Source organism: Phragmites australis, chromosome 21 (assembly GCF_958298935.1).
Source record: "Phragmites australis chromosome 21, lpPhrAust1.1, whole genome shotgun sequence".
Classification (NCBI taxonomy): Eukaryota; Viridiplantae; Streptophyta; class Magnoliopsida; order Poales; family Poaceae; genus Phragmites; species Phragmites australis.
In genome coordinates this window covers 1,663,539-1,686,229 of record NC_084941.1, presented here as the reverse complement: position 1 = coordinate 1,686,229, position 22,691 = coordinate 1,663,539, and the positions used below count along the sequence as shown (strand labels likewise).

At 43.4% G+C, this 22,691-nt stretch overlaps 1 protein-coding gene across 1 annotated transcript; it reads right to left on the bottom strand.

The window, feature by feature from the left end:
• Positions 1 to 15,489: 15,489 nt before the first annotated feature.
• On the bottom strand, positions 15,490 to 17,686 carry LOC133903935 (flavin-containing monooxygenase FMO GS-OX-like 2). Its single transcript, XM_062345430.1, has 7 exons — positions 17,011 to 17,686; positions 16,855 to 16,925; positions 16,630 to 16,779; positions 16,437 to 16,519; positions 16,199 to 16,331; positions 15,900 to 16,073; positions 15,490 to 15,794 (listed from the first exon to the last, which is right to left on the bottom strand). The coding sequence occupies exons 1-7, from the start codon at positions 17,546 to 17,548 to the stop codon at positions 15,654 to 15,656; spliced, it is 1,290 nt and encodes a 429-aa protein (XP_062201414.1). The 5' UTR covers positions 17,549 to 17,686; the 3' UTR covers positions 15,490 to 15,653.
• Between the last annotated feature and the right edge of the window lie 5,005 nt (positions 17,687 to 22,691).

Genomic DNA, 22,691 nt, shown 5'->3' with positions numbered 1-22,691 from the left:
AGTCTACCAAGATCAAGACCTCCTGGGTGTCGATCATGCCCAGTAACCTGACAGTGTGAGCACTCCTTTCCCCCGAGACAGCAACTCTGGAAATAGCCATCAGACTATCCCCTTCTAACTCCTCCTCTTGAGTGGGCTGCTCGGGTTCATCCTTCCTTGCCTCTACTGCATTACTCTGATCTTGTAAGAGCTCCAATAATTCTTCAACAACATGAATCTGTACTGTTGATGCACACCGATGATGTGGTCCCCATTTCTCTCCACACTTGAAACATAATCCCCGAGCTCTGCGATATGATCGCAGTGCTAGCAATTTGTCCTCCAGTTGGCGCCGATCAATGGCACGGGCGTTCTCAACTCCACGCCGATCCATTGCGGGTCCTTCTGGGGCTGCTCGAGGTATGGGAATGGCACGGGCAATTCCTCAAACACCCAGCGTGGTGTCGGCCACCCGGTCACTCCGAGATCGTTGCGGTGTGCAAACGCTCTCCTGCAAGGAAGCCAAAGAATAGGCAGTATCCAAATCCTTTGGCCGATGCAACACGATCATGGTGCGGATATCAGCACGTAAGCCATCAACAAACCTGGTTGTGAAGAACACGGGATCAAAGGCTGGGTTGTGCGCCAAAATGGAATGCATAATGGGCTCAAATTTCACCATGTATTCTTCCACGGAACCTGTCTGCCTCGCATCAAACAGCTGACGTATCAGCTCTTGGTATTGCTCTCGACCGAATCGATTGCACAACTTCGAACAGAATTCCTCCCAATTTGCACTGTTCTTCTGCGCTTGCAACCAGATAGCAGCGTTGCCCGTGAAGTGGTAGGAGGCCACTCTCACCCAAATTTCTGGAGGCACAGCATAGACTTCAAAATAATCTTCGCATCTCTTTCGCCAGAATTGAGGATTCTCACCATCAAAACACGGAAAATCCATTTTAAAATGGGTGCTGAGATGGGACATGGAACTGAAGTGCGATTCGGATCGATGAAATCGCTCCGAAGGAAGGTTAGGTGTGGAGAACAAAGCACTCGGAAGATTTTGCGCACCTGTGACCGGGGTTGGCACGAGAGTGGTGACACTCCCAAACGCCGATCCCCGGTGCTCGTGTGACTCGCCATGGCCATACGGCCCGGGACGCGGATCCATGGCAATCGCTCCCAATAACTCTTCCTGGTGCGTGTTCTCCGCGGAATGGATGTCGATGTTCCTCGCCAGTGAGAGAATCGAGGGATGATTCTCGATCTTCTGCACATGTTGTCGAAGATCGTCGACGGCGTGGTGCAGATCGGTCACTCGGGCCTCCAACCCTGGCCTCCAATCCTCGAGCGATTTCTGCCACGCTTCCAGCCGCTCTTGCAGGATCCGGTTGTCCTGCCGCTGCTGAAGACGATCTTCGTTGTAGGACTTGAGAAACGCCGCGAATTGCTCCTCCATCGCTTGTGCCTTCTGCTGCTGCCGAGATTGGTACCGCGGTCGCTGGTAGGGGTCCTCCACGGTGTCGCCGCCGAGAAGCTTCCGTCGTCGGGGTGATTGGCTCTGATACCAAATGTCACGGACCTCACCGTCGCTCACACTCAATCGTCACCGGAGAAGAGAAGAGAGGTTTCGGTCCGGTGAAGCCAACGCGGCTATCACCCTTGTTCCTTCAGTTCATTCTCGTTTCTGTTCAGAATACAACTCGAACTCACCTTCTCCTTTTAACAGCCGTTGCCCGCTGTACCCGGGCCCACACACCCAAGACTCACGCCTATAGCTCCTCAACGATATCCGTCAGTGGCTCTCACGCCGTTGCTCCCAATTCCCGCGCCCATACGCGCCAGACCGCCTCCAGGCTTCAGGCCGTCTCCGGGTTGTGCTGCCGGCGCCCTTCAGTCGTGACAAACAGCACAATAGATTCTCCTTCAAAAGGGCCAATTGGGCCAATAATTAGATAGTTTATACAGAAAATATCTTCACTGGTCTCCAATCTGTATGCCGCTCTATGCATGCAATTATCACTCCATTTCTTCTCTGCACTTCTCCGGTTGCAACCTGAACTGACGGTTCACAAGACTTCCTCCCAACAGCCAAAACACTACCAACGCAGCGATCTCCGTGTAGATGCTTGACAGAATGAGAATCACATGGTGTGAAAATGAAGCTAGCAGGCAGAAAAGAATCTGACTTTCGTCGCTTGTGAGCTGAGCAAGCTAATCATTCCGAGGATAAGCTCCAACTAATCCGCATGTATTTGTGTAATGCTGGGCAATTCTAGAAGCTTGATGCTTGTTTCTTGATTAAGTGGTCATCCCAACCAATCAATTCCGGGCTTCCGTCTGCTGGTATTTCTAAAACCGGGCTTATAATTCCTGTGTTCTTCGTTTCCGAATGGGAAAGGAAAATACAAGGTTAATTACCAAAAATGTTTCAGGTTTATTATGACCAAAGCATAGTAGTATACTGCTTACAAATATGAGAAACTAAGTTGAAATATATCTTGTTTTATATAGATGACTGATTGATAAGATTGTTGATGTGGTTTGATGATTTTGAGATTATATGAACATATCTATGTATTGTAATTATGATTATGACTAACAAAGTTGGAGAGAAAATTAAAGTTAGAGAAATATGTTTGATTGTCTATGTATAGATGATGGATGTAATTTGGCGGTTGACGGTGGGATGATCGGGGCTAAACGGAGTGCTTGTTGCCGGACAACCACAAGGAGACCGGGCGGAGTCAAAGGTGATCCTAGTTGTACACGTGAATGAAGCATGGAAGGCAGATGAAGACGGCGTGTTGATAAAGTCAAGTGAAAGGGATGCCGATGCAAGTGACAAAGCGGTTCAAGAGATCAGAAGCAGGAGAGACTTACCGGCCGTCAAATCACAAGACAGAATACACACGTCGACATTGAAGTGCTTACTCAAGGTGTGAACAAGTGACGGTGAGTCACGCTTTAAGAAACATGCGAGGCGGTTTTGCAGTTTGGCCTCAAAACATTGGAAGGATAGAAATGAACGTGGCATCATCGTGAAACTTGTGTCGAGGCGAAGCTAAGTCATGAAGACGTCATGACCGTCCGATGGATGGAGGAAAAAATGGATCAAAATATCCTTGATGGTAGGTAGGAGTGTATTATAAAAGAGATGTATTTTAAGAAAAAAACTAGTAAATTTAAGGGTCAACAAACCTAAGCCTATAAATAGAAGAGTAGGACTATGGAAGAAGTTGAACGGGCCACTTGAGCCCCTTGAAGATGAGCATTTAGTCTATGTATTAGGTGAGAGCTTTATAAGGATAAATCTTTCTAATCTACCTAAAATAGGAAGGACCTTTGGAAGTAATGAAGTTTATTTTTCTTCTCATACTTGTATTCACCTTCTTCTAGCTTTCCTCTATCGGTTCCCTTGTTAGTTTGCAAGTTTTTTGGTTTTTGGTTGTGAGTTTCGTTTTTGTGCTTATGCTGAATTTTTTCACCTTGTTGGAGTCATTCTTCTAGTTGTTAGAGGTATAAAATTCACATACTAAGGTACATAATTGGGTATTAAATTCTTTTGCCTCTTATCTATAAACTTGGAGACTTTCTTCACTCGGTGTTCATCTTTTGATATTTGTGTGTTCCTTCGCAAGATCCAAGCCTTGTGTGGGGATGAGTCTTGGATTGGTATACTGCGGAACCTAGTGTTCTTTTCCAATCATGAGACCCACTATTGATTGGATTTTGAAGTTTGGATTTTGATTTTTCGAATCACTATTCTGTCCAACTCAGAATTTCCAGGTTTTTTTGTTTTCGCTGTGATTTTTGTATCAAGCGTTGCACTTTGTTGTGATCATTTTTAAGGTGCACTGGGTGACAAAATTAGAGAAGGCCATCTTTTTCGAATGAAATTGCTAAGGCGCCTATTCACCCCCCTCTAATCATCGTTCTTTGTCATACAATTGGTATCAGACCCAGTTTGATCACCTCTTGACCTTAACCGGCTTTGTGATCCATCGACGATAATGGAGAGAAGTGGAAAGATTCCGTTGTTTAATGGTCATGATTTTTGGTACTGGAAGGTGCGCATAGAGGCTTCTCTTCTAAGTTAAGGAAGTGCAATATGAAAAATATTTGATTCTAACTATGAGATCCCTGTTGCTCGCATGATTTAGGTTCAAATTGAACAGTATGAGGCCAACAATAATGTTAAAAATATTTTGTTCACTAGTCTAAGTCAGAATAAGTTTGACAGAGTCCAGCACCTCCGTATTGCTCGTGAGATTTGGTCCGCCCTCAGTGTCTTTCACAAGGGCACAAACCAAATTAAGGCCAGCCATCAGAGCACATATAATCAAAAATACTAAATATTTGTGCAAGGACCCGATGAATATTTGGATATTATGTTTGCTCGTTTGGATATAATTGTGAGCAACCTTAGATCCACTGGTATTTTGCTCTATTCTGATCATGAGAGTGTGATCAAACTTCTCTATAGTCTTGATCGTATCATATGAGAAGTAAAGATCTCGAGCATTAAAGAGTTACCAAGTTCAGATATGTTGACTTATGATGAACTCTTTAGCAAGCTCAAGTCCACCGAGATAGCCAATACGGTTTGGATTGGTCTTAGAAATCTCCTGTCTCAAAACATGACATTGATTTCTGAACCTAGTTGTAGCAATTAGTCTGGAGCTAGTGTTTCTTGTGCTAACACTTTATATGGTGAATTTGCTTTATCTTCCTTGATTTCTATCACAAAGGAGCAAGTGAACGTGCTTAATGATGAGAACCTTACGCTGATTGTGAAGAAGTTCACCCGCTTCTACAACAATAGAAGAGACCGAAGTAGAGGGGGTTCTTGCGCTTGTTTTGAGTGTGGTGAAACCATTCACTTCAAGGAAGATTACCCCAAGCTCAAGAAGAGGGAGTATAACAGCCACGACTACAACAAGCACAAGAAGAAGAATAAGAAGGCAGATTCTAGGTTAGGCTGGAATATCCATGTGCTCCAGAACTCGGAATTTATGAGTTGTATCCGGATTTTTGGTTGAATTTCAAGAGTGTGCCACTTTTGTGTGACAACAACAGTGCCCTAAGCTTAGCCAATAACCTAATTTAACACTCTAAAACTAAACACATAGGTATGAGAATCCACTTCTTGAGAGATCACAATGAGAAGGGAGATATTGAGTTGAGCTACATATGTACCTAACATCAGCTAACCGATATTTTCACAAAGTCTCTAGATGCAAAAAGATTTGCCTATTTGAGGGGAGAGTTTGGAGTGTATCATCCCTATGGCATTGTGTGATGGGAAGTAGCAGTTGTATATACTCTATCATATTTTTGTTGTAATTGCATTGCATATCATCTTGTAAGATATTCATAGTAGTTGAGCTTTGACTTATATGTCTTTAGTATTTTTTGTTGCTAGACTTGAATTTGGACTAAGTTGAGTAGTTGTGCGGAGCAAGCTTTTAATCTTAGGCTCATCTTGATACTATGACATGAAATATTTCAAGAAACTAGCTTTTCTAAAGATGAAATTTGGTAATTTTATGAATCATGTAAACTGTGAAATACTACATTTTGATCACCATGTTCGTTATTGCTTTGACTTAGTCAATGCTTGTGTTACAGCTAGTTTGATGAATATCTTGTTCTATATTTTCTGGTTCAAGATAGAGGATTGGAGAATATTGTATTATGTTTTCTGTCTTTGTCAAATGTTTAGCTCAGGATGGAACCTTAGGGGAACATGCGTTCTTTGTGTCACAAAGGCACTACTTGACTTGATCATGTGAAAACTTGATAATTTATGCAAATTTGAATAATATTGAGAAATCAAGTTTTTTGTGCTAAAATATAATCCAATATGGTTTCCCTGAAGCCTTAAGGTATTTGTCGTACCCAGTCGCGCGATACTTCGCTTGGATAAGATGCAAATTGAGGATAAAAAAAAAACAAAGAAATGTGCCTCAATGTTACATCTTTTAATCACTTGATCTAACTAAGCCTTGATTTTATATGTGAGCGTTTGCAAAGCTTATTATCATGAATGCCTATTTATCTAGTTTGAGATTGAAGTTAGCTAGTTCTTAATGCTCGTATTGCCTCGGCACAAGTGGATGCTTACGTGGTGGTCACTTTTAACATGATTTGACTATGTGAACTTAAAAGCGCTAATAATTCTTCAGTTTAACCTGTATAGCTTCATGTTCTTATGATGTTGTATCTTTTTGAGTCTTTGTGCGATTGTGAGCTCCATATTCTACCGTTCATAGTTCTTTGACACTTCTAATATTTGCAAATGTTTTGTGGTATACTTGTTAAAGCTCATTAGGATTGCATATTCATACTTTGCATTGTATTTTGTCCTGGATGTTTGCATTGCCAAAGGTGGAGAAAAATATGCATTAAGCCACAAAGAAGAATCTTGTATGATGAAAGGGGGAGAAAATATGTAATAAATATGCATTCATCAAGGAGGAGCATTTGTGCTTTTATTGAGCTTTTATTGTGTCTTTGGTTTGCTTCTCTTCTCTTTGGGGTTTTCGCAATCTTTCTTATGTCTAGTGACATGCTTTTGCTATTTCTTGAGTTTTTGTCACTTGGATGAGCTTCTCTTGTTAAATTTCTTCAATTCAAAATCTTTGTGTCTTGAGTGTTGTCAATGCACTCATCAAGGGGGAGATTGAGAAACCAAATTAAAATATGGCTTGGTTTATATGTGATGAGTGATTGATAAGATTGTTGATATGATTTGATGATTTTAGGATTACATAAACATGTCTATGTATTGCAATTATAATCATAACTAACAAAGTTAGAGAGAGAAAATGGAGTTAGAAAAATATGTTTGCTTATCTCATGATGTGTGGGTGATATATGCAACTTGGCGGTCGACGGCGGGATGATCGGAGCTAAGCGGGGTGCTTGGTGCTGGACGATTAAGGAGGCTAGGCGGAGTCAAGGATGGTCCTAGCTGTACACATGAAGGCCAAGCAAAGCATAGAAGACGGATGGAGACAGCGTGTTGATAAAATCAAGCGAAATAGATGCTGGTGCAAGTGACAAGGCGGCTGAGGGATCAAGAGTTGGAGAGACTTACCGCGGTCAAGATCGTAAGATGAAGTACACGCTTCGACATCGGAGTGCTTACTCAAGCTGTGAGCAAGTCACGGTGAGTCACACTTTGAGAAACGTGCGAGGCGGTTTCTTGGTTTGGTCTCAAACCGTGTGAAGGATGAAAGTGCACATTGCATCATCACGAAGCTTGCGTCAGGGTGAAGCTAATTCATGAAGGCGTCATAGCCGTCTGATTGATAGAGGAAAAAATAGACCAAAATATCCTCGGTGGTAAATATGATTGTACTACAAGAGAGGGTTATTTTAAGAAAAAACTAGAAAACTTAGGAGTCAAGAAAACTAGACCTATAAATAGAGAGTTAGGGCTACGGAAGAAGTTGAACCAGTCACTTGAGCCCTTTAAGTTATCCATACGAGAGCCTTATGCTAGGGTTTTAGATGAGAGAAAGATGAGGGCTTAGCATGTGTATTAGGTGAGAGTTTTGTGAGGATAGATATTTGTAATCTGCCTAAAATATGGCTAACCTTTAAAAGTAATGAAAATTATTTTCTTCTCATGCTTGTATTCACATCTTTCTAGTTTTCTCTATTGGTTCTCTTGCTAGTTTGTAATTTTTTCGATTTTCTGTTGTGATTTTCGTTTTTGTGCTCATGCTGAATTTTTCTATCTTGTTGGAGTCATTTTCTCGTTGTTAGAGGCATAAAATTCACATACTAAGGTACATAATTAAGTATTGAATTCTCTTGTCTCTGATCTATCAACTTAGAGACTTTCTTCACCCGGATCATCTTTTGATATTTGTGTATTCCTTCTCAAGATCTAAGCCTTGTATGAGGATGAGTCATAGATTGATATGCTGTGAAATTTAGTGTTCTATTCTAATCATGAGATCCATAGTTGATTGGATTTTCAAGTTTGAATTTTGATTTTTTTAATTATTGTTCTGTTCAACTCGAAATTTTCGAGTTTTTCTGTTTCCGCTATGATTTTTGTGTCGAGCGTTGCACTATTGTGATCCATTTTTGAGGTATGTTGGATGATAAAATAGGAAAATACCATCTTTTTTCAAAAAAATTATTAATACACCTATTTAACTTCATCTAGTCACTGTTATGTGTCCTACAAAATGTTTTTAATGGACTCCACTGCACCCCAATCAGATTCAGAGAGCCAAGCAAGCCAAACCATTGACAAAACAAGATGCTCCTCCTCGCATTAAAAATACAGTTACTTCGTTTTCCTTCTCTTCTCCTATATCCTATACGAGAGGTGCGGACTAAAAATATGATTGGAGCCTCCCCGGGCCACGCAAACTGGTACTACTAATCCACCACTGCCAATTATATTTTTTTTGTTACTACATAACTCCTCGCTTATCTGCATGTCTTTGTTGACATGTATACATCACTTTCGATCCATCAATCTTCATGTTTTCTATCAGACCAGCGGCTCACATTCATTCCGACGCATGATAATATGATTGATATATGCATCAGATAGATGAGTAACAGATAACTACGCGTGTGCATGCCCATCTGACGCTGATCTGACTGTTCCATGAGTTGTGTCGCGAGCTTATAAATTTGCGAGTTGAAAAAACATATTAAAACAGGAGCAAGAGGAATAAACGCAGCGAGTAATCGTTGTTCGAGTCCGACGCAAACTAGTATACTTAATCAAGTATGGTAGTATAATCTGCAAGTCAAACCACAATTATTGAGCAAAAATTAGGGATGGCTTGCTCGCAATCTCTATCCGCGGCGAGATTCCTCCCCCTCTTTTGGGTATCTCCAAGAGCCAGTTAGACCTGGTAAAATATTGCTAGATTAGTATTGTTCATTCCTCACATGATAAGCGATCAGCTGGCCTGGTGTACGTGCTTAGCTCCTTTTGTGTATGCTACATAATGCAAGCTTAATTATGGATCACTGCTCAAAATGCAAACGCAGCAGATGTTTTTATTTTACGGTAGAGCTAGCAATGGATCGGATGTCCACTTGTCCAGCTTCTGTTTTCCGATACGAATCCATATTCGATGCGTTATTTCATAATTTATTAAGTTCATTGAGAAAACGAAAGTTATATTGCAATAATTGTGACACTCCTTCACTGTTTGGTAGTGGTTTTTCCTTGGATTTTGTATTTTTTCAGTCTATGTACATGATGGGCAAGTGAAACCAGAGAGAAGAGTACGTAATAACCGGACAGATCATTGTTAGCTGATAGTATATATCTACGTATTACAAAGGCTAGAAAATATATAGGATGATTCAGGAGTATATGTGGCGCATGGCGAGGCTTTGAGCTTGGAAACAAGAAGGAAGGATCACACACGAACGATAGCTAGCTAGCAAAGGTGGCCGGCCGGCCGGCGAGACGACTCCGGCTCGACGTCGTCGCTCCTCGTAAATTTTCTCCGGTTCCCACGGGCGCATCAGGGGCCGGGCGTCCCCGTCCGCTGGCCGGGACACGGCCGGCCGGTCTGCACGCGCGTGCCATGGCTGCATGCGCTAAGCTAGTTTGGGCGGGATCGCCCACTTGGCTAAACAAATACGTGTGGCTCCCGGGCCGCACACTTGTGATGAAGCCATCATTGTCGAGCAGGCAGCTACACGACCAGCCAAGTGTCAACGTGGTAAAGCACGAGGCGTCGCGTCCGGACCACTCGCCTTTCTGCCAGGGCCAAGAGCCAATCAGCCTGCCTGAGTATAATTTACGAATCGATTTGGGCTGCAGATGTAGTTGCTAATTACATACATTGACTAGGAAAAGAAGGCAGCCACAAGCTGGTACCTGAATTATTGTGCGATTCCAACGACCTCTATTATTCAAGCCACAGTTTAGAAAGTTGTCTTTGTTTATTTGTTTCTGATTCTGATAGGTGACAAAAAAAATCAGCAAGTTCTGATCACGAAATCTCTGGGGACGTCTATTTTTAAAGTTTGTTTGATGGAGCTCTAGCTTTAATAATTTTTTAAACTAGTTATTTTTAGCTCTAAAATTTTTTAAGCTAGAGCTATGAACAGATTAATGATATTTAGTTAAAATATCTTATTCTAATTTTGAACTAAAATCGAATATTTAGGCCATGTTTGGTATAGCTCTAACTTTGAGATCTATAAAAAAGATTCTGAATTTGTAAAATAAAATAAAGTGACTTAAATATCCGTTTTTCAAAATAAGAATAAGATGTCTAAACCAAAGACCCTCAATTTGTCCGTAGCTCTAGCTCTAAGAATTTTTAGGGCTAGTGATAATCAGCTCCAAAAAATTTTGAAGCTAGAGCTCTATCGAACAGACCATTAAACTACTTTATTTTATCCTACAAACGTTAAATTATGCATGGATCTCGGAACTGGAGCTATATTGTCATACTTAATTTTAAGATCAAACCGAATGTAAACTATATATATAACATGATCAAATTTCATATATATATATATATATAGTGACGTCATAAATGAAGAAAAAATAATATTATTAACTTAAACGCACCTTTGTTCTAACAAAAAGAACCAGCGATACAACAAAACTAAGTGTGGTTTTCAATCTTCTGGGCGACTTCACAGGTAATCAACGGAGAACACACCCTAGAATGTACCATCCTCTGCGAAGTCCTCAAAATCTTTTCCCAATTGAGTAACATTGTTTGAGTATAGTAAATGTGAGTACATGAAATACTTAGCAAGTGTGGAAAATTATAACATGAGGGTTAAGATAAGGAATGTTTGACTCTGATTTACTGCAACTAATCCATTCTAACTCATGACTCAAGAAGATATAGCCGTCCTATTTACTATGTGTGATGACAAGACTTTAAAAGATACAGCTTATCGGATTTTATCCGACTACCAAACTCACCAGGTATTCCATATCCAGTTACCAACTCATCAGGTCACCACCACCCGACTACCCAAAACCAACCATCCAAGATTCCCACTAATAATGAAGAAGTTCAAGTCGCTATTAACCGTGAGTATGGCTGATTAACCAGTTTTATTTATCTACAAAAATTGTACAATTTTACCCATGAGTCATGATTCCCGTGTTGTTTCACACTTTTGGGTATAAAGACGAGGTCTCACTACAAGGCCTTTACAAAAAGCCTCCTAATCTATATACACTCACAAAGGTTTCACTGCTAACAGAGATTCCATCAATTACAGAGACCCTCTCTTATACCATTCAACAGTCAATTGGTATATACAGAGTTAGGCGGATCACTAATTATTCAGCTAGGCCGTACCCATATTAGCCTCATTGTTATACTGCTGAGTCGGGTTACATGCTTCACAAATCGGTCCTTAAAATTTAAAGTAGGTACTCGCACATTACCCAATGTGTACATAGCAACCATACCAACCGAAGCAATCTGTCTAGATCCCTATGATCCATGTTGCTACAAAATATTACCAAATTTGGTTCATGTTACATAGACAGTTAATCAGGTTATTAAGTAACACACTCATAACCATGACAGCGGAGCTAATCAAGTCTACCCTTGACACCCCAACTCCAACACATGTGACAAGGATAATCTGGAAAAGTACTAATAAACCCTGAATATGGAATTCATATTGACAACCATGCAATTGAATAAATAAATAATACACTTTGCTACAAAGGGATCAAAGTGGTCAAGGAGAATTTGTCTTCTCCAATATGATGCTTAAAGTCACCAAAGTGTTGATTTGGATGTTGTCGAACGTGTCTGAGACAAACTTCTCTGCACGTGAACAAAACAATCAACACTAAAAACAAGCACTGAACAAAGCTAACACAACAAATAAACGCTAAACCTAGCTAGGGCACGAATTTAGAAAGATTTGGACGCAATAATTACCCAAATCGGAGTAACGATGCAAAAACTATGGCTAAAAAAATTTAAATAGCTAAAAACGATAAAAACTATTTTCTAGAATTAGAGCTAATTTTTAAAGGCCTAAAACCTTTATTTATAATTTTTCAAAATTATTTTATAGCATAAAGCTGATTAAAACAATTTTATAGAATTTATTTACATTTTTACACATTAAAACTAATGTTATATGCAACAAAACATATTAGAAGCATTTATTTTATGAAAGAAAAATATTTAAAATATTATCATAATTAATCTATATTTTCTAAACCATTTTCCAAAATAAAACATTTATTCTAACATTTTTGCAATAATTTTAACACTATAAAAAATTAAATAATATTTACAAAAATAAAAACAGAGCTATAAACATTTATCTAAAACATTATCTATTTTTTGGATTTTTTCTAATCAGAAAACATATCTTTCGGAATAATCTATTTTCGTAAATTATAATTCTAAAGGAAAAATAGATTATGGACTGCTTAGGACAACTAACCAGGCTCGGCTTGTTGACTAGACCGTCATGTATGACAAAAACGCCTATATGGCTTCCTGATATAGCAAGATGACTGGGTCGGGACCTATTTAAAACACGCATGTTCAAACTTGATCTGACGGCTCTGATCTAATCACACGAAAGGGTATCTAACTTCTAATCTACGGCGCACAAAAGAGATCAAACGAATGAGAGGGACCTCCTGCCTTGGCCCCGATGAGATGGACGATGATGGCTAGCTGGCGCGGTGGTTGACGGTCGGAGAAGGCCGAGATGTCACTATGATGCTCAGACGATGACGAATGGCAGAGGAGCTCAGGCGGGTGATGGCGAACGTGTTTGAGGGCTTGGACGGACTCAAGGGAGACCAAGACTGCTTGGCAGCGTCGAGCTTCAATGCCAAAGGTCCGGTGGCGAAGGGAGCTTGGCGCGGCGGCGGAAACTCAACGGCGCACGCTCGGACAGGATCGGGGGAGGCTGGAGCGGCCCGGTGACGATGAGGGTGGCTTGGTGGAGTTCGGCGGTGGCGTAGGAGCTCTCAGTTGGATGAAATTCGATGCAACTTGAGGGTTTAAGCATGGTAGAGTGTAAAGAAGCTCGAACAAGGGGTGAATCGATGATTTATAGAGGGAGGAGGGCGAATTGAATCGGTCGGCGGGGTCTTGAAGTGGTGGTGAGAAATTAGGGTGCCGGTTTCCAACTCTTCACACGGTTTCCTTCGCGAAATTTATCCGACTTGATGGTGGTGTGTCAATTACCAAACGAACGTGGGCTCCCTTCCTTAATCGTGCTCGAAATTTACGAGATTCAAAATGGGCGGGGGAAGCGACAGAGAAGAAATGAGAGGATGTAGGGGAGAAGAAGGAACTGACAACTGGGGCCCACTAGACAGAGAGAGATCAGATGGGATGGAGAAAACGGGTGTGACATATGTCAAATAAGGTCTTATTTCCAGGCAAAAAAAGGATGTTTATTTATTTTTGTTATTTCTATATATCAAAGTTGGCCGACATTACCCCGTCATGGTATCTGATCCAATGTAAGCACACTAGACCATTGAATTTTTATATTTTATATTTTATAATTTAGCAAAAATATATGTCCATTTTAAAAAATTACAAAAATAGACTCTGCAAAGAGGGCAATCAATATCATCACCCAACTAGAGGGCGAGGAGAGTCCATGTAGCCTGCCACCATGGTTTATACGGTCGCCACCGAAGCCAAGAAATAGATCGCTCGATGGGAGGGTGAGATTTAGAAAAATCTCTCTCTCTCTCTCTCAAAGGGCGATTTATTGGGTGGGACGATTTCTCATTCATTGGGAGGACGAGAAATGTCTAGCTGCTATAAAAGGGTAAAAATTTGCCTAAATTATGCGATGATTAGTATAATTGATCTAGTGAAAATAGAGACATTCTAAATGACTCGGAATAGGATTGATATGATTAATCCGATGGAATTTTCATAACGGGACCATCGTGTTCCATGCGTAGAGCTTTTAATATAACTTGTTCACATCGTATTGTTAGAATTCATTCTACACTTAACTTCAGAAGCATCAGGCTCTCTTGCATCGGAAAGAAGGGGAGGAGCAAGAAGTAGCACGTGCTAGAATGGGGAAATATCCCCACTCTATGCAGTAGATTCTCTGTTCTATCTCCAATATTATAGTATTCTAAATCAATCTTTATATTAATCCTAGATATCTTGTATCCACATCTGTATGTCAATAGAAATGAGATGTTCTATGTCCAATGAAACTACTTCTGCACAAGTTTTAAAAAATCACATTGTCTTATATAAAATTTGTTATCTCTAGGATGGGGAATGCAATGGCGAGAAATATTTCTCTCTCACTCAGAGGACAAGAAAAATCCATGCAAAGACACGTGGACTGCCACATCATTTCTCGTCCTCTTAGTGAGCGAATTTAAATCTTGCCGACCGAAAGGGTCTATTTTGCAATTTTTAAAATGAAAATAAAAATAAAAAAGCCCCTAGATCATTGGGCAACTAGCTCTGCAGCCTAGTAATGGCCCACGAAAGATGGATGGCGGACAATAATTGCGACCCACGAACGGCCTGCAGGAGAAGGATCCCAGTCGACAGACGCGAGCAGCACGGGAAGCGCAATGGACAAACACAGAGACGGCCCGCAATGTGCTGCGGCCCGGAACACAGAGACGGATCCTAAGTGGATCGGGCCGCATTTTCTAGTGTAGGACAAGGTGGCGGTAGCCCATTATTACTGCTTGAACTGTTTGGCCTGGAAGAACTACGACAGGGATAGGGTGATCTTAGTGTCCTGGCAGGTCCAGAGAAGGAAAACCATCACCATTGAAAGAGCAATATGTCCTCTCAAAAACAAAGGAAATAGCAAAGTAATGTACGTTGTAACAAAAATATAAATATAAAATATGATAATATTAAATACAAACTTAAGATATGAAATATAGATGCGTCATGGGAGCGCCGCCGAATGAATATATCGGGAGAGATATCGTAGTTTATATTCAGATAGGATTAAGGGTGGCAACGAGTCAAATCAGGTCGGGGCCAGATGGAGCGAGAACGTACCTGACCCGAAACCCGAGATAACAAACCCGACTTAGCCTTGAAAAACTTATCGAGTGCAAAACCAACTCTAGCCCCGCCCCCAGCGGGGACTTGAGACCAGACGGCAGTGACAATGACGGCTAGCTAGGGCACGATCGGGGGCAAATGCAACCCCAGCCCTAAACCCGATTTAGGTTAGGGGCCTACCCGATGGCCCCGTGGGGTTGTTTTCCCACCCAAACCCGCCTTCGGGTTTAAAATCCGAAGAAACTCGATCCGACAAGGCAAACTGTCATCTAAGGATGGGATCTTAAAAAGGATGAAGAGATTATCTACTAGTTTTTTTATAATTTATTTATTTATTTATTTTTATTAGTAAAATGGGTCATATATCTGTAGTCGGTAATGAGGCAGGGAGGCTGGAGGACGATGGTAGATGGTAAAAATGAGTAAATTATTTAAATTTTAGAGACCTTTATTACATGAGAGGAGAAGAGAGGAAGATGTGATGTGAAAAATAACTCGTATTTTATATAATAGAGATGAAACGAAAGAACAATGTGTTTCCATGTTAGCTAGAACAAATTATTTCCCAGAGGACTATAAGGAAGTAATAATGTAGAATCATGTTGATGGATCTAAAAAAAATCATGATTTGATGATGCTTGTTTGATCCTACGTTGCACTAGTGTCACTGTTATCTTCTTCTCTGTCCAGGGACCAGATGCGCTTGAGTGCCTTCTCGTACATCTCGCACCGCCGCTCTTCCAGGTGCGGCTCACCCACCTGGTCCGCGAGCCAGTTCAGGTACTCCACCTGGTTGCAGCAAGCGCAAACGCAGCCTCAGCCGCCACCGCCGCGTCGGGCTGGAAATTTCAGAAGCCGATCGACAAATGCAGAGTGTTTCAGGCGTTTGCTTACCCACTCGGGCCACAGCGCGTGCGTGTGGCGCTTCGGCCTCCCGGCCTCCTCCATCCACCGGTAGTCCTCCCGCGCGGCGGCGAGCATGTCCTCCTCGCTCGGCAGCGTGGCTCGCCCCGACAGGACGGCGGCGACCCACTTGGATTCCAGCTCGAACGACTGGAAGATAATGGTCTGCAAAATACAAGTGTAAGAAGTTTCAGTCAAACTTAGCAGAGATGGATGCCTGCATTGTGCTGTCTGACAATATAGCCTTGGAAAAAGATTTGATTTTCTCATATCGATTTGAGGTTATGTACCTTAAATGGCAGCCCGACGAAGGAGAGAATGGGCGCGTATTTCGTGGGGAAGACGTGCTTATACAGTGGTCCGACACGGTTGTTGTCCACGGTGAGCCCATCCAGGTCGAGGAACGGGAAATGGTAGCGATACCTGAAGGCAATTTCACGCGCAGCTTTTCAGCAAAACGAACCTTGCAGACGAAATAAAAGAGACCATTAGCACAGGTCAAAGAAACCATTTTGAGTTCCATCCTACCCTGTGCAGTAAAGAATGGTATCTGCAGCCACTGCTGAACCTTCAGCAAAGCGCACGCGGCCGTCATCTTGGACGCAATCTATCTGCTCACCATACATTCATATAAGCGCATTATGAAAAGAGTGCCATATACGCATGCTAACCTGAAGTGCAAGAATGTAAGATGTTCAGAGGAGCTAATAAAGCTTTGAACCTCTGTGTGCATCCAGGCATTCTGGTAGAGTTCAATCTTTCCCAGCCTGTCCTCCGAGTATCTGGACGCAATATGCACTTCTTTGGCCACATGTGAGATTTCTCTAGCAATGTCCATTCCACTGGCTCCCAATCCTACAACAACAACACTCTGCAGAGAAAGTGTATGAACTGATGAAGTCTTCAAAGCCACAGCCTGCAAGAACCAAGAGCAAAGGAAAATTACCTGATCTCGAAATGGCTCCGGAGTGCGATAGTTGTGGCTGTGCATTTGTTTTCCTCGCCATTTGTCGATTCCTGTAACACGCAAGCAATGCTAGATTTTTTTATCTGAGGTTACTTTTTTTTGGGTGAAAAGAAAAGGAAAGGGAGAAGATGGCACCTTGGATCTTGGGCACTACAGGCACCGTGCAGTGGCCGTTGCAGACGACGACGGCGTCGAACAACTCCTCCTCCACCTCGCCGTCCTCGCTGCGCCACGCCACCGCCCACCGCTCCCCCCGGTCCTGACCGAGGGGCGCCACCCGCAGCACTTCGGAGCGGAGCCTGACGCGGGCTGCAACGCCGGACTCCTCGGCGAAGGAGTCGAGGAAGGCGAGCACCTCCTTGTGACCAGGGAACGTGCGCGCGTCTCCCGCAAAGACCCGCCCGGCCAGTGGGAAGCCCGAGAAGCCCATGAGCTCGCGCGGCAGGTTGGTGCGCAGTGATGCGTAGAGGCTGCCGTGCACGGCGCCGGGGGCGCCCGGGTCACGGCTCAGCGGGTCCGCGTCCGCGCGCGGGTCGTACGCCCAGGTGCCACCCGCGCGCGCCGACTTCTCGAAAACGGCCACGGCGTGGCCCTCGCGGAGGAGCTCGCGCGCGGCCACCAGCCCCGCCGCGCCCGCGCCCACCACGGCCACCGTGCGCACCGCGCGCGGCATTCGAGCGCCCCCGTTTGGGTTCAGGCCTGGGTCGTTGGTTCACTCGGACTGGTGCCCGTGGTGCGGTCTGGCCGCCCGCGTGGGCGAGGGATGCGGATTTGATGGTCGGATTCTCGTTGCAGTGGCTGTTTCCGCTCGGTGTACAAGCTGACACGAAGGAATCGGCCAGCCGCGGGTAGACCGGTGGACTCAGAGAGAGAGAGGTGTGTGTAGTGTTACGCCAAGAAATTTTTGGTGTGTAGCGAAACAAAAACCGGTAGATCACTGGTTATCTATATGGGAGAGACTATTGAACAATCGACAAAATTTTTTGTTCATTACCGTCGATGCATATCAACCGTGGGTGGGATGACGATCTAGTGGTTCTCGAGCTGTTTCCACCTCCCAATCATCTATCGTTTGGTTCCTCCTTTCACGTCATTGTTTGTCCCTACCCCATTCTCTTCCACCGTCTCTAGTCGATCTCCCACCGTTAGATCCACACCTACTATCTATCGCCGCGCTAACTACTCCGTTATGGATGATCTCACTGCCAACCTTGCCCAATGCTCATCTACCGCCCATGGCACCGGCACTGTCACTATAGTCTCACTGCACCGCTACTATACAGTCCACCGTCGGTTCAGCCGCCACCAAGACCATCCCTTTAAACCTGGAGGGCACATGTGAATCTCAAACCCTAACCCCACTCTCGAAACCCTAACCCACCGCTGGAGTGCAAATCCGCTATCAATCGTGAGAAACTCAAGATTTAGTCACCTAATGCTTAGGAAAAGTGGTTATCTATTCTAGATACCGGCATCCTACGGTGAGAATAATGATCTTCAAGGTACATTATGTTGAAAAGATATCATGAAACCTTTTAGACTACTCTCAACAATTGCGGTTGTATTATACTTTCTTGTAAGATCCCAGAGTTAGCTTTTGTCATGACAATGTAAAAAATTATCTAGTAGCTAGATATTTTAGTGAAACATCTAAGTAGAGGTTATAAACATGGAAATTATTGCTTAGTAAGACCTTGGGCCATGGCCTTGAGCGACTCAGTAGTGTGCTTGTATGATGGTTGCAACATGTTCCCCGTTGCACTCTTGTTCACGGCTGCTTGGGATACTAGCTCTATCCAATGACTACACATGGGTGGAGGTATTAGCAAAACTCGAATGTTCTATTTACATGTCTTTTTCTGCATACGAAACATCTCACCGCATCTACTCTCCCCATTCGAGCCTACTTGAATGTCATTTACGTTAAATCCAAATATTAGTGTTGATACTAGTTATTATACCATTTTAGTGTTAACTTCTCTTAACATCGGAATCATTACTATAATTATAAATTATTACCACTAATATTGAATATTTTGATATATATTACCATTGGAACTTGATTTGCAGAAATAAACAAAAAATGGCTTAAAATGGTGAAATGCCACAAGTGCCAAGGCGAGGCCCAGTTCTCCATCCAAGACGGCCCGGAACCTTGGCCTATCAAGCCTAAAGCATCCCATGACGACCCAAGAGACCCAACATGCAAGGCACAAGCCCAAGACTTGTCATACAAGCCTTTTAGAAGGTTCATCCATAAGCATCTCGAAATGTAGAATTATGATCACGGAGTCCATGACAATAACACATTCCAACATAGGTTTAGAGTCTAAGACGTAAATGGAAAATATGATAATATGAAAGTTGTAGATTTCATTAAGAACTTATATATATGCATATATTGAATATGTATTTTGGATTTCAAAGATAGGAGATAGGGGGAACCATGATAATGGTAGCTGATTCAGATCTTACCATATGAAAAAAAAAAAGATCCCATATCCCTTCGATTAGTTCCACCCCACCCAAATGCCTCTTTCCTCCAGAAATGACCAAGGAATCGTACCAAACCAGCATAACAGATGAGAATAACAAGAGAATAAAGAAGAGAACTCCATCCTATATCGTGTGTTTTGTGTTCGTATTGGATATGTGCTTGTATTTTGTTCATAGGAAGAAAGGAGTGTTAAACCTTAATTCTCGTCTAATTGACATGATGCTAATCCTAGGATCAAATACGAAACATTAGAGCGCAAAACATGATTGGTTACCTGAATTCGATGACGCCATCTTGATGAGTTGATGGTGAGGAGATGTTTTTGGCGTAGAAGAGTTGGTGCAGCGTGTTGATGAAGTGTAGGCGTGAGGAGGAGGTCAATGCAGATGTGCACGGTGTGAGGGAGAACTTGACAGAGTTAATCCTGATGCGGTGACGATCTTCACCCTGTTGGATACGTCCTTAAGGATTAGTTAGGGTTTTAGAGGGTGGCTAAGCCTTATGTGAAAAAAATTAGGCAACTTAGTGCCATACCCCTGATTCTATTTTATAGGCGTCATACAGGATGGGACCATAGCCAAGTTGAGGTTAGTTGCACCCCCGATCAGGGTGCGTAGGGCTCCCTCGTTTCTCTCTATCCATCCAGTTGGGATTCATTAGAGATAGAGCCGAGATCAATTATAACATTCCCCCTTGATCGTATGTGTCGGTGTATCAGGAACCGGGGGTCCCCGAATCCCGAGGCACGCCACGTGGCGCCATCCCGCGGAGTCTCTCCCGCGAGGTGATAAAGAGCGAGTCCCGGGAGAAGCCGCTCGGGGCCACAGTCGGTGGCCCCCGAGTACCCCAGTTCCCCGATGATCTACGGAATCCAAGTACCGTGAAGAAAGTGCTCGGGGAGGTGTACGGTGACCCCCGAGCACCCTAGTCCCTCAACGACCAGAAGAGCTAAGTACCGAGAGAAACGTGCCCAGGGCCGCCGGTAGTGGCCCCTGGGCACCCAAGTATCCCGATGACTTACCGAAGGAAGTTCCGGGAGAGAGTGCTCGGGGCTGCGTGCAGCAGCCCCCAAGCACTCGATTCCCCGAGGATCCGTACAAGTGTGCCCGGGAGAGAGTGCTCAGGGGAGGTAAACAGTACCCCCGAGCACTCGGTTCCCCGAGGGCAAGAAAGGGCGTTCTCGGGAGAGAGTGCTTGGGGAGGTGAACAGTACCCCGAGCACTCGGTACCCCGACGACCCAGAAAGCCCCCTGACAGAGGCCCCTGAGGGGCCCACCAATGAGATGTCAACCAGTCAAAGACCCGAGGCCGCATTTAAAGAGCGTGCATGGCCTGTCACCTCCAACTGCTCCCGCCGCGCTTAGCGTCAGTTCCTGCCACGTTCTGGCAGAGAGGCGTGGGGTTATTAATTGCACGGGTCCCGTCCCATGCCATCCGGCCCGTCTCAGGATAACGTCGTAAGGACCAAGGCGTTCCGTCTGCCGCGCTGCTGTGGCAGAGGAACAAGATAGGGCGGGCACGCCGGGTCGCTCTGCGGCTGCCCGGTGGGCCCTCTCCACGGCGCCCGTTGCCAGGGCATTTATTGTGACGGATGACCAGGCGTGCGACGCATTTTTCACCCCCGGTCACTTCGCCCAGGGGAAATGATGACGTCCTTTCCATTTATGGTGTCTCGGAACTCGTGCCCACCTCCCGTTCGGGGCACGTTGCGGCCGGCGGGTACTTAAAGCAGTCGGTGGCACGAAAGGAAAGAGGGGTGAAGCTGTATGCATCCGAAGAGAGCAGAACACATAGCTGAATACATCTGGAATATATCCTTAAGCCCAGAAGAACACAGCGCAAGAGAAACACGGCTGAGAAGTGAGCAGCACGAGACATGCTGAAGAACAAGGAGCCCCAGGCTCTTAGATAGACCAACATTCTTGTAACCAGCAACATCCTTGAGGGACTTCCTAAGGGCATTTATAGTATCCATATAGGAGTAGGGTGCTGCGCCCCCGTGCGGCCTGAACCTGTCTAAATTCCGGTGCATTTCCTTCTTTTTGCACTAGGCCACACCACCACCACCGGCTGTTGCATTCATTCCCATTTATTTCTCCGACGGACGTATTCAAGATCATCCCCCCGGCCGAATCTCTAAAAAGGGGTCTCTCGAGATCCCTGCGACTGGAGTTAATCCTCCGACAGTATGGCTATCATCATAAGCCACTTTTAATGAAAGAACACACCAAGGCAAAGTATTACAACAGCTAATGAAATATCACTGAAACCCAAAAACCTATAGCATATTATTCCATCTTCAAATGGATATTTGTTATGTTTAATGGGAGTTGGTTTGCTTCATGGTTCTCTAATCCAGAATCATAGTCTTTCCAATAACCCTACGCCAGCAATATGATTACAAAAAATTATGGGGTGGTAAGCCTTTTGTGAGCAGCGCCGCAAGCATTAACTCAGTATTTTATATGCTTGACCCTGATACTTAAATCCTAGATTCTACCTTTCATAATATAATATTTAATGTCGATGTGATTGATAGCACCACTCGACTTAGAAAACCTGCATAAGTCATTGTAAATGCTATCTACCACTCTTAATACAAGTATAAAGTTCTTTGGCCATACAGCCTGCTCGATAGCCTCATAACATGCTACAAACTTAAATAGCTCCTCTGGCGATATAACATGTCGTGGTTTTTCTTAGTATCCGCACATCTCGCAAACGAATTCTTAAACATGAGCATGTAGTACTTAGTGTATTGCAAATAGCGAAGGACTTTCTCAATGGCATTCCAGCGTCTGGTCCTGGATTTAACTGATATCTGCCAAGCATCCCGGTTACGAAAACTAAATTCAGGGTGCATAATCTTCTGACAGCTGAAGCATAAGGAACCGACTTCATCTGATCAATTTTATAATGGTTCCTCGAACATTGCATATTAAAATGTTCCAAACTTATTGTCCTTAACAATAGGAGCAGACGAGACAGAGCACTTATGCATATTGTGTTCCTTTAGTACTCTGTCAATGTATGCCTTTGAATCTATCTCGGTGATTATCATTATAGAGAATGTAAGAAGCTTCACTGAGATTCTTCTTATAATTAAGATGTTGAATTTTTTCCCTTCTAAACTTTACTTAAATGTAGTTGTAGATCCTTCTTATAACCAAAACAAAAAGGAATCATTAGTTGAGTTTTATTATGGTCAATCCCTTCTCTTTGAGCGTTGCTTTAGAACACTTCAATATTTTCCCTTAGAGTCATGCTTTATTTTGTAGACCCATTTATAACCTACTATTTTTTTGGCTCTGTCGGGAGT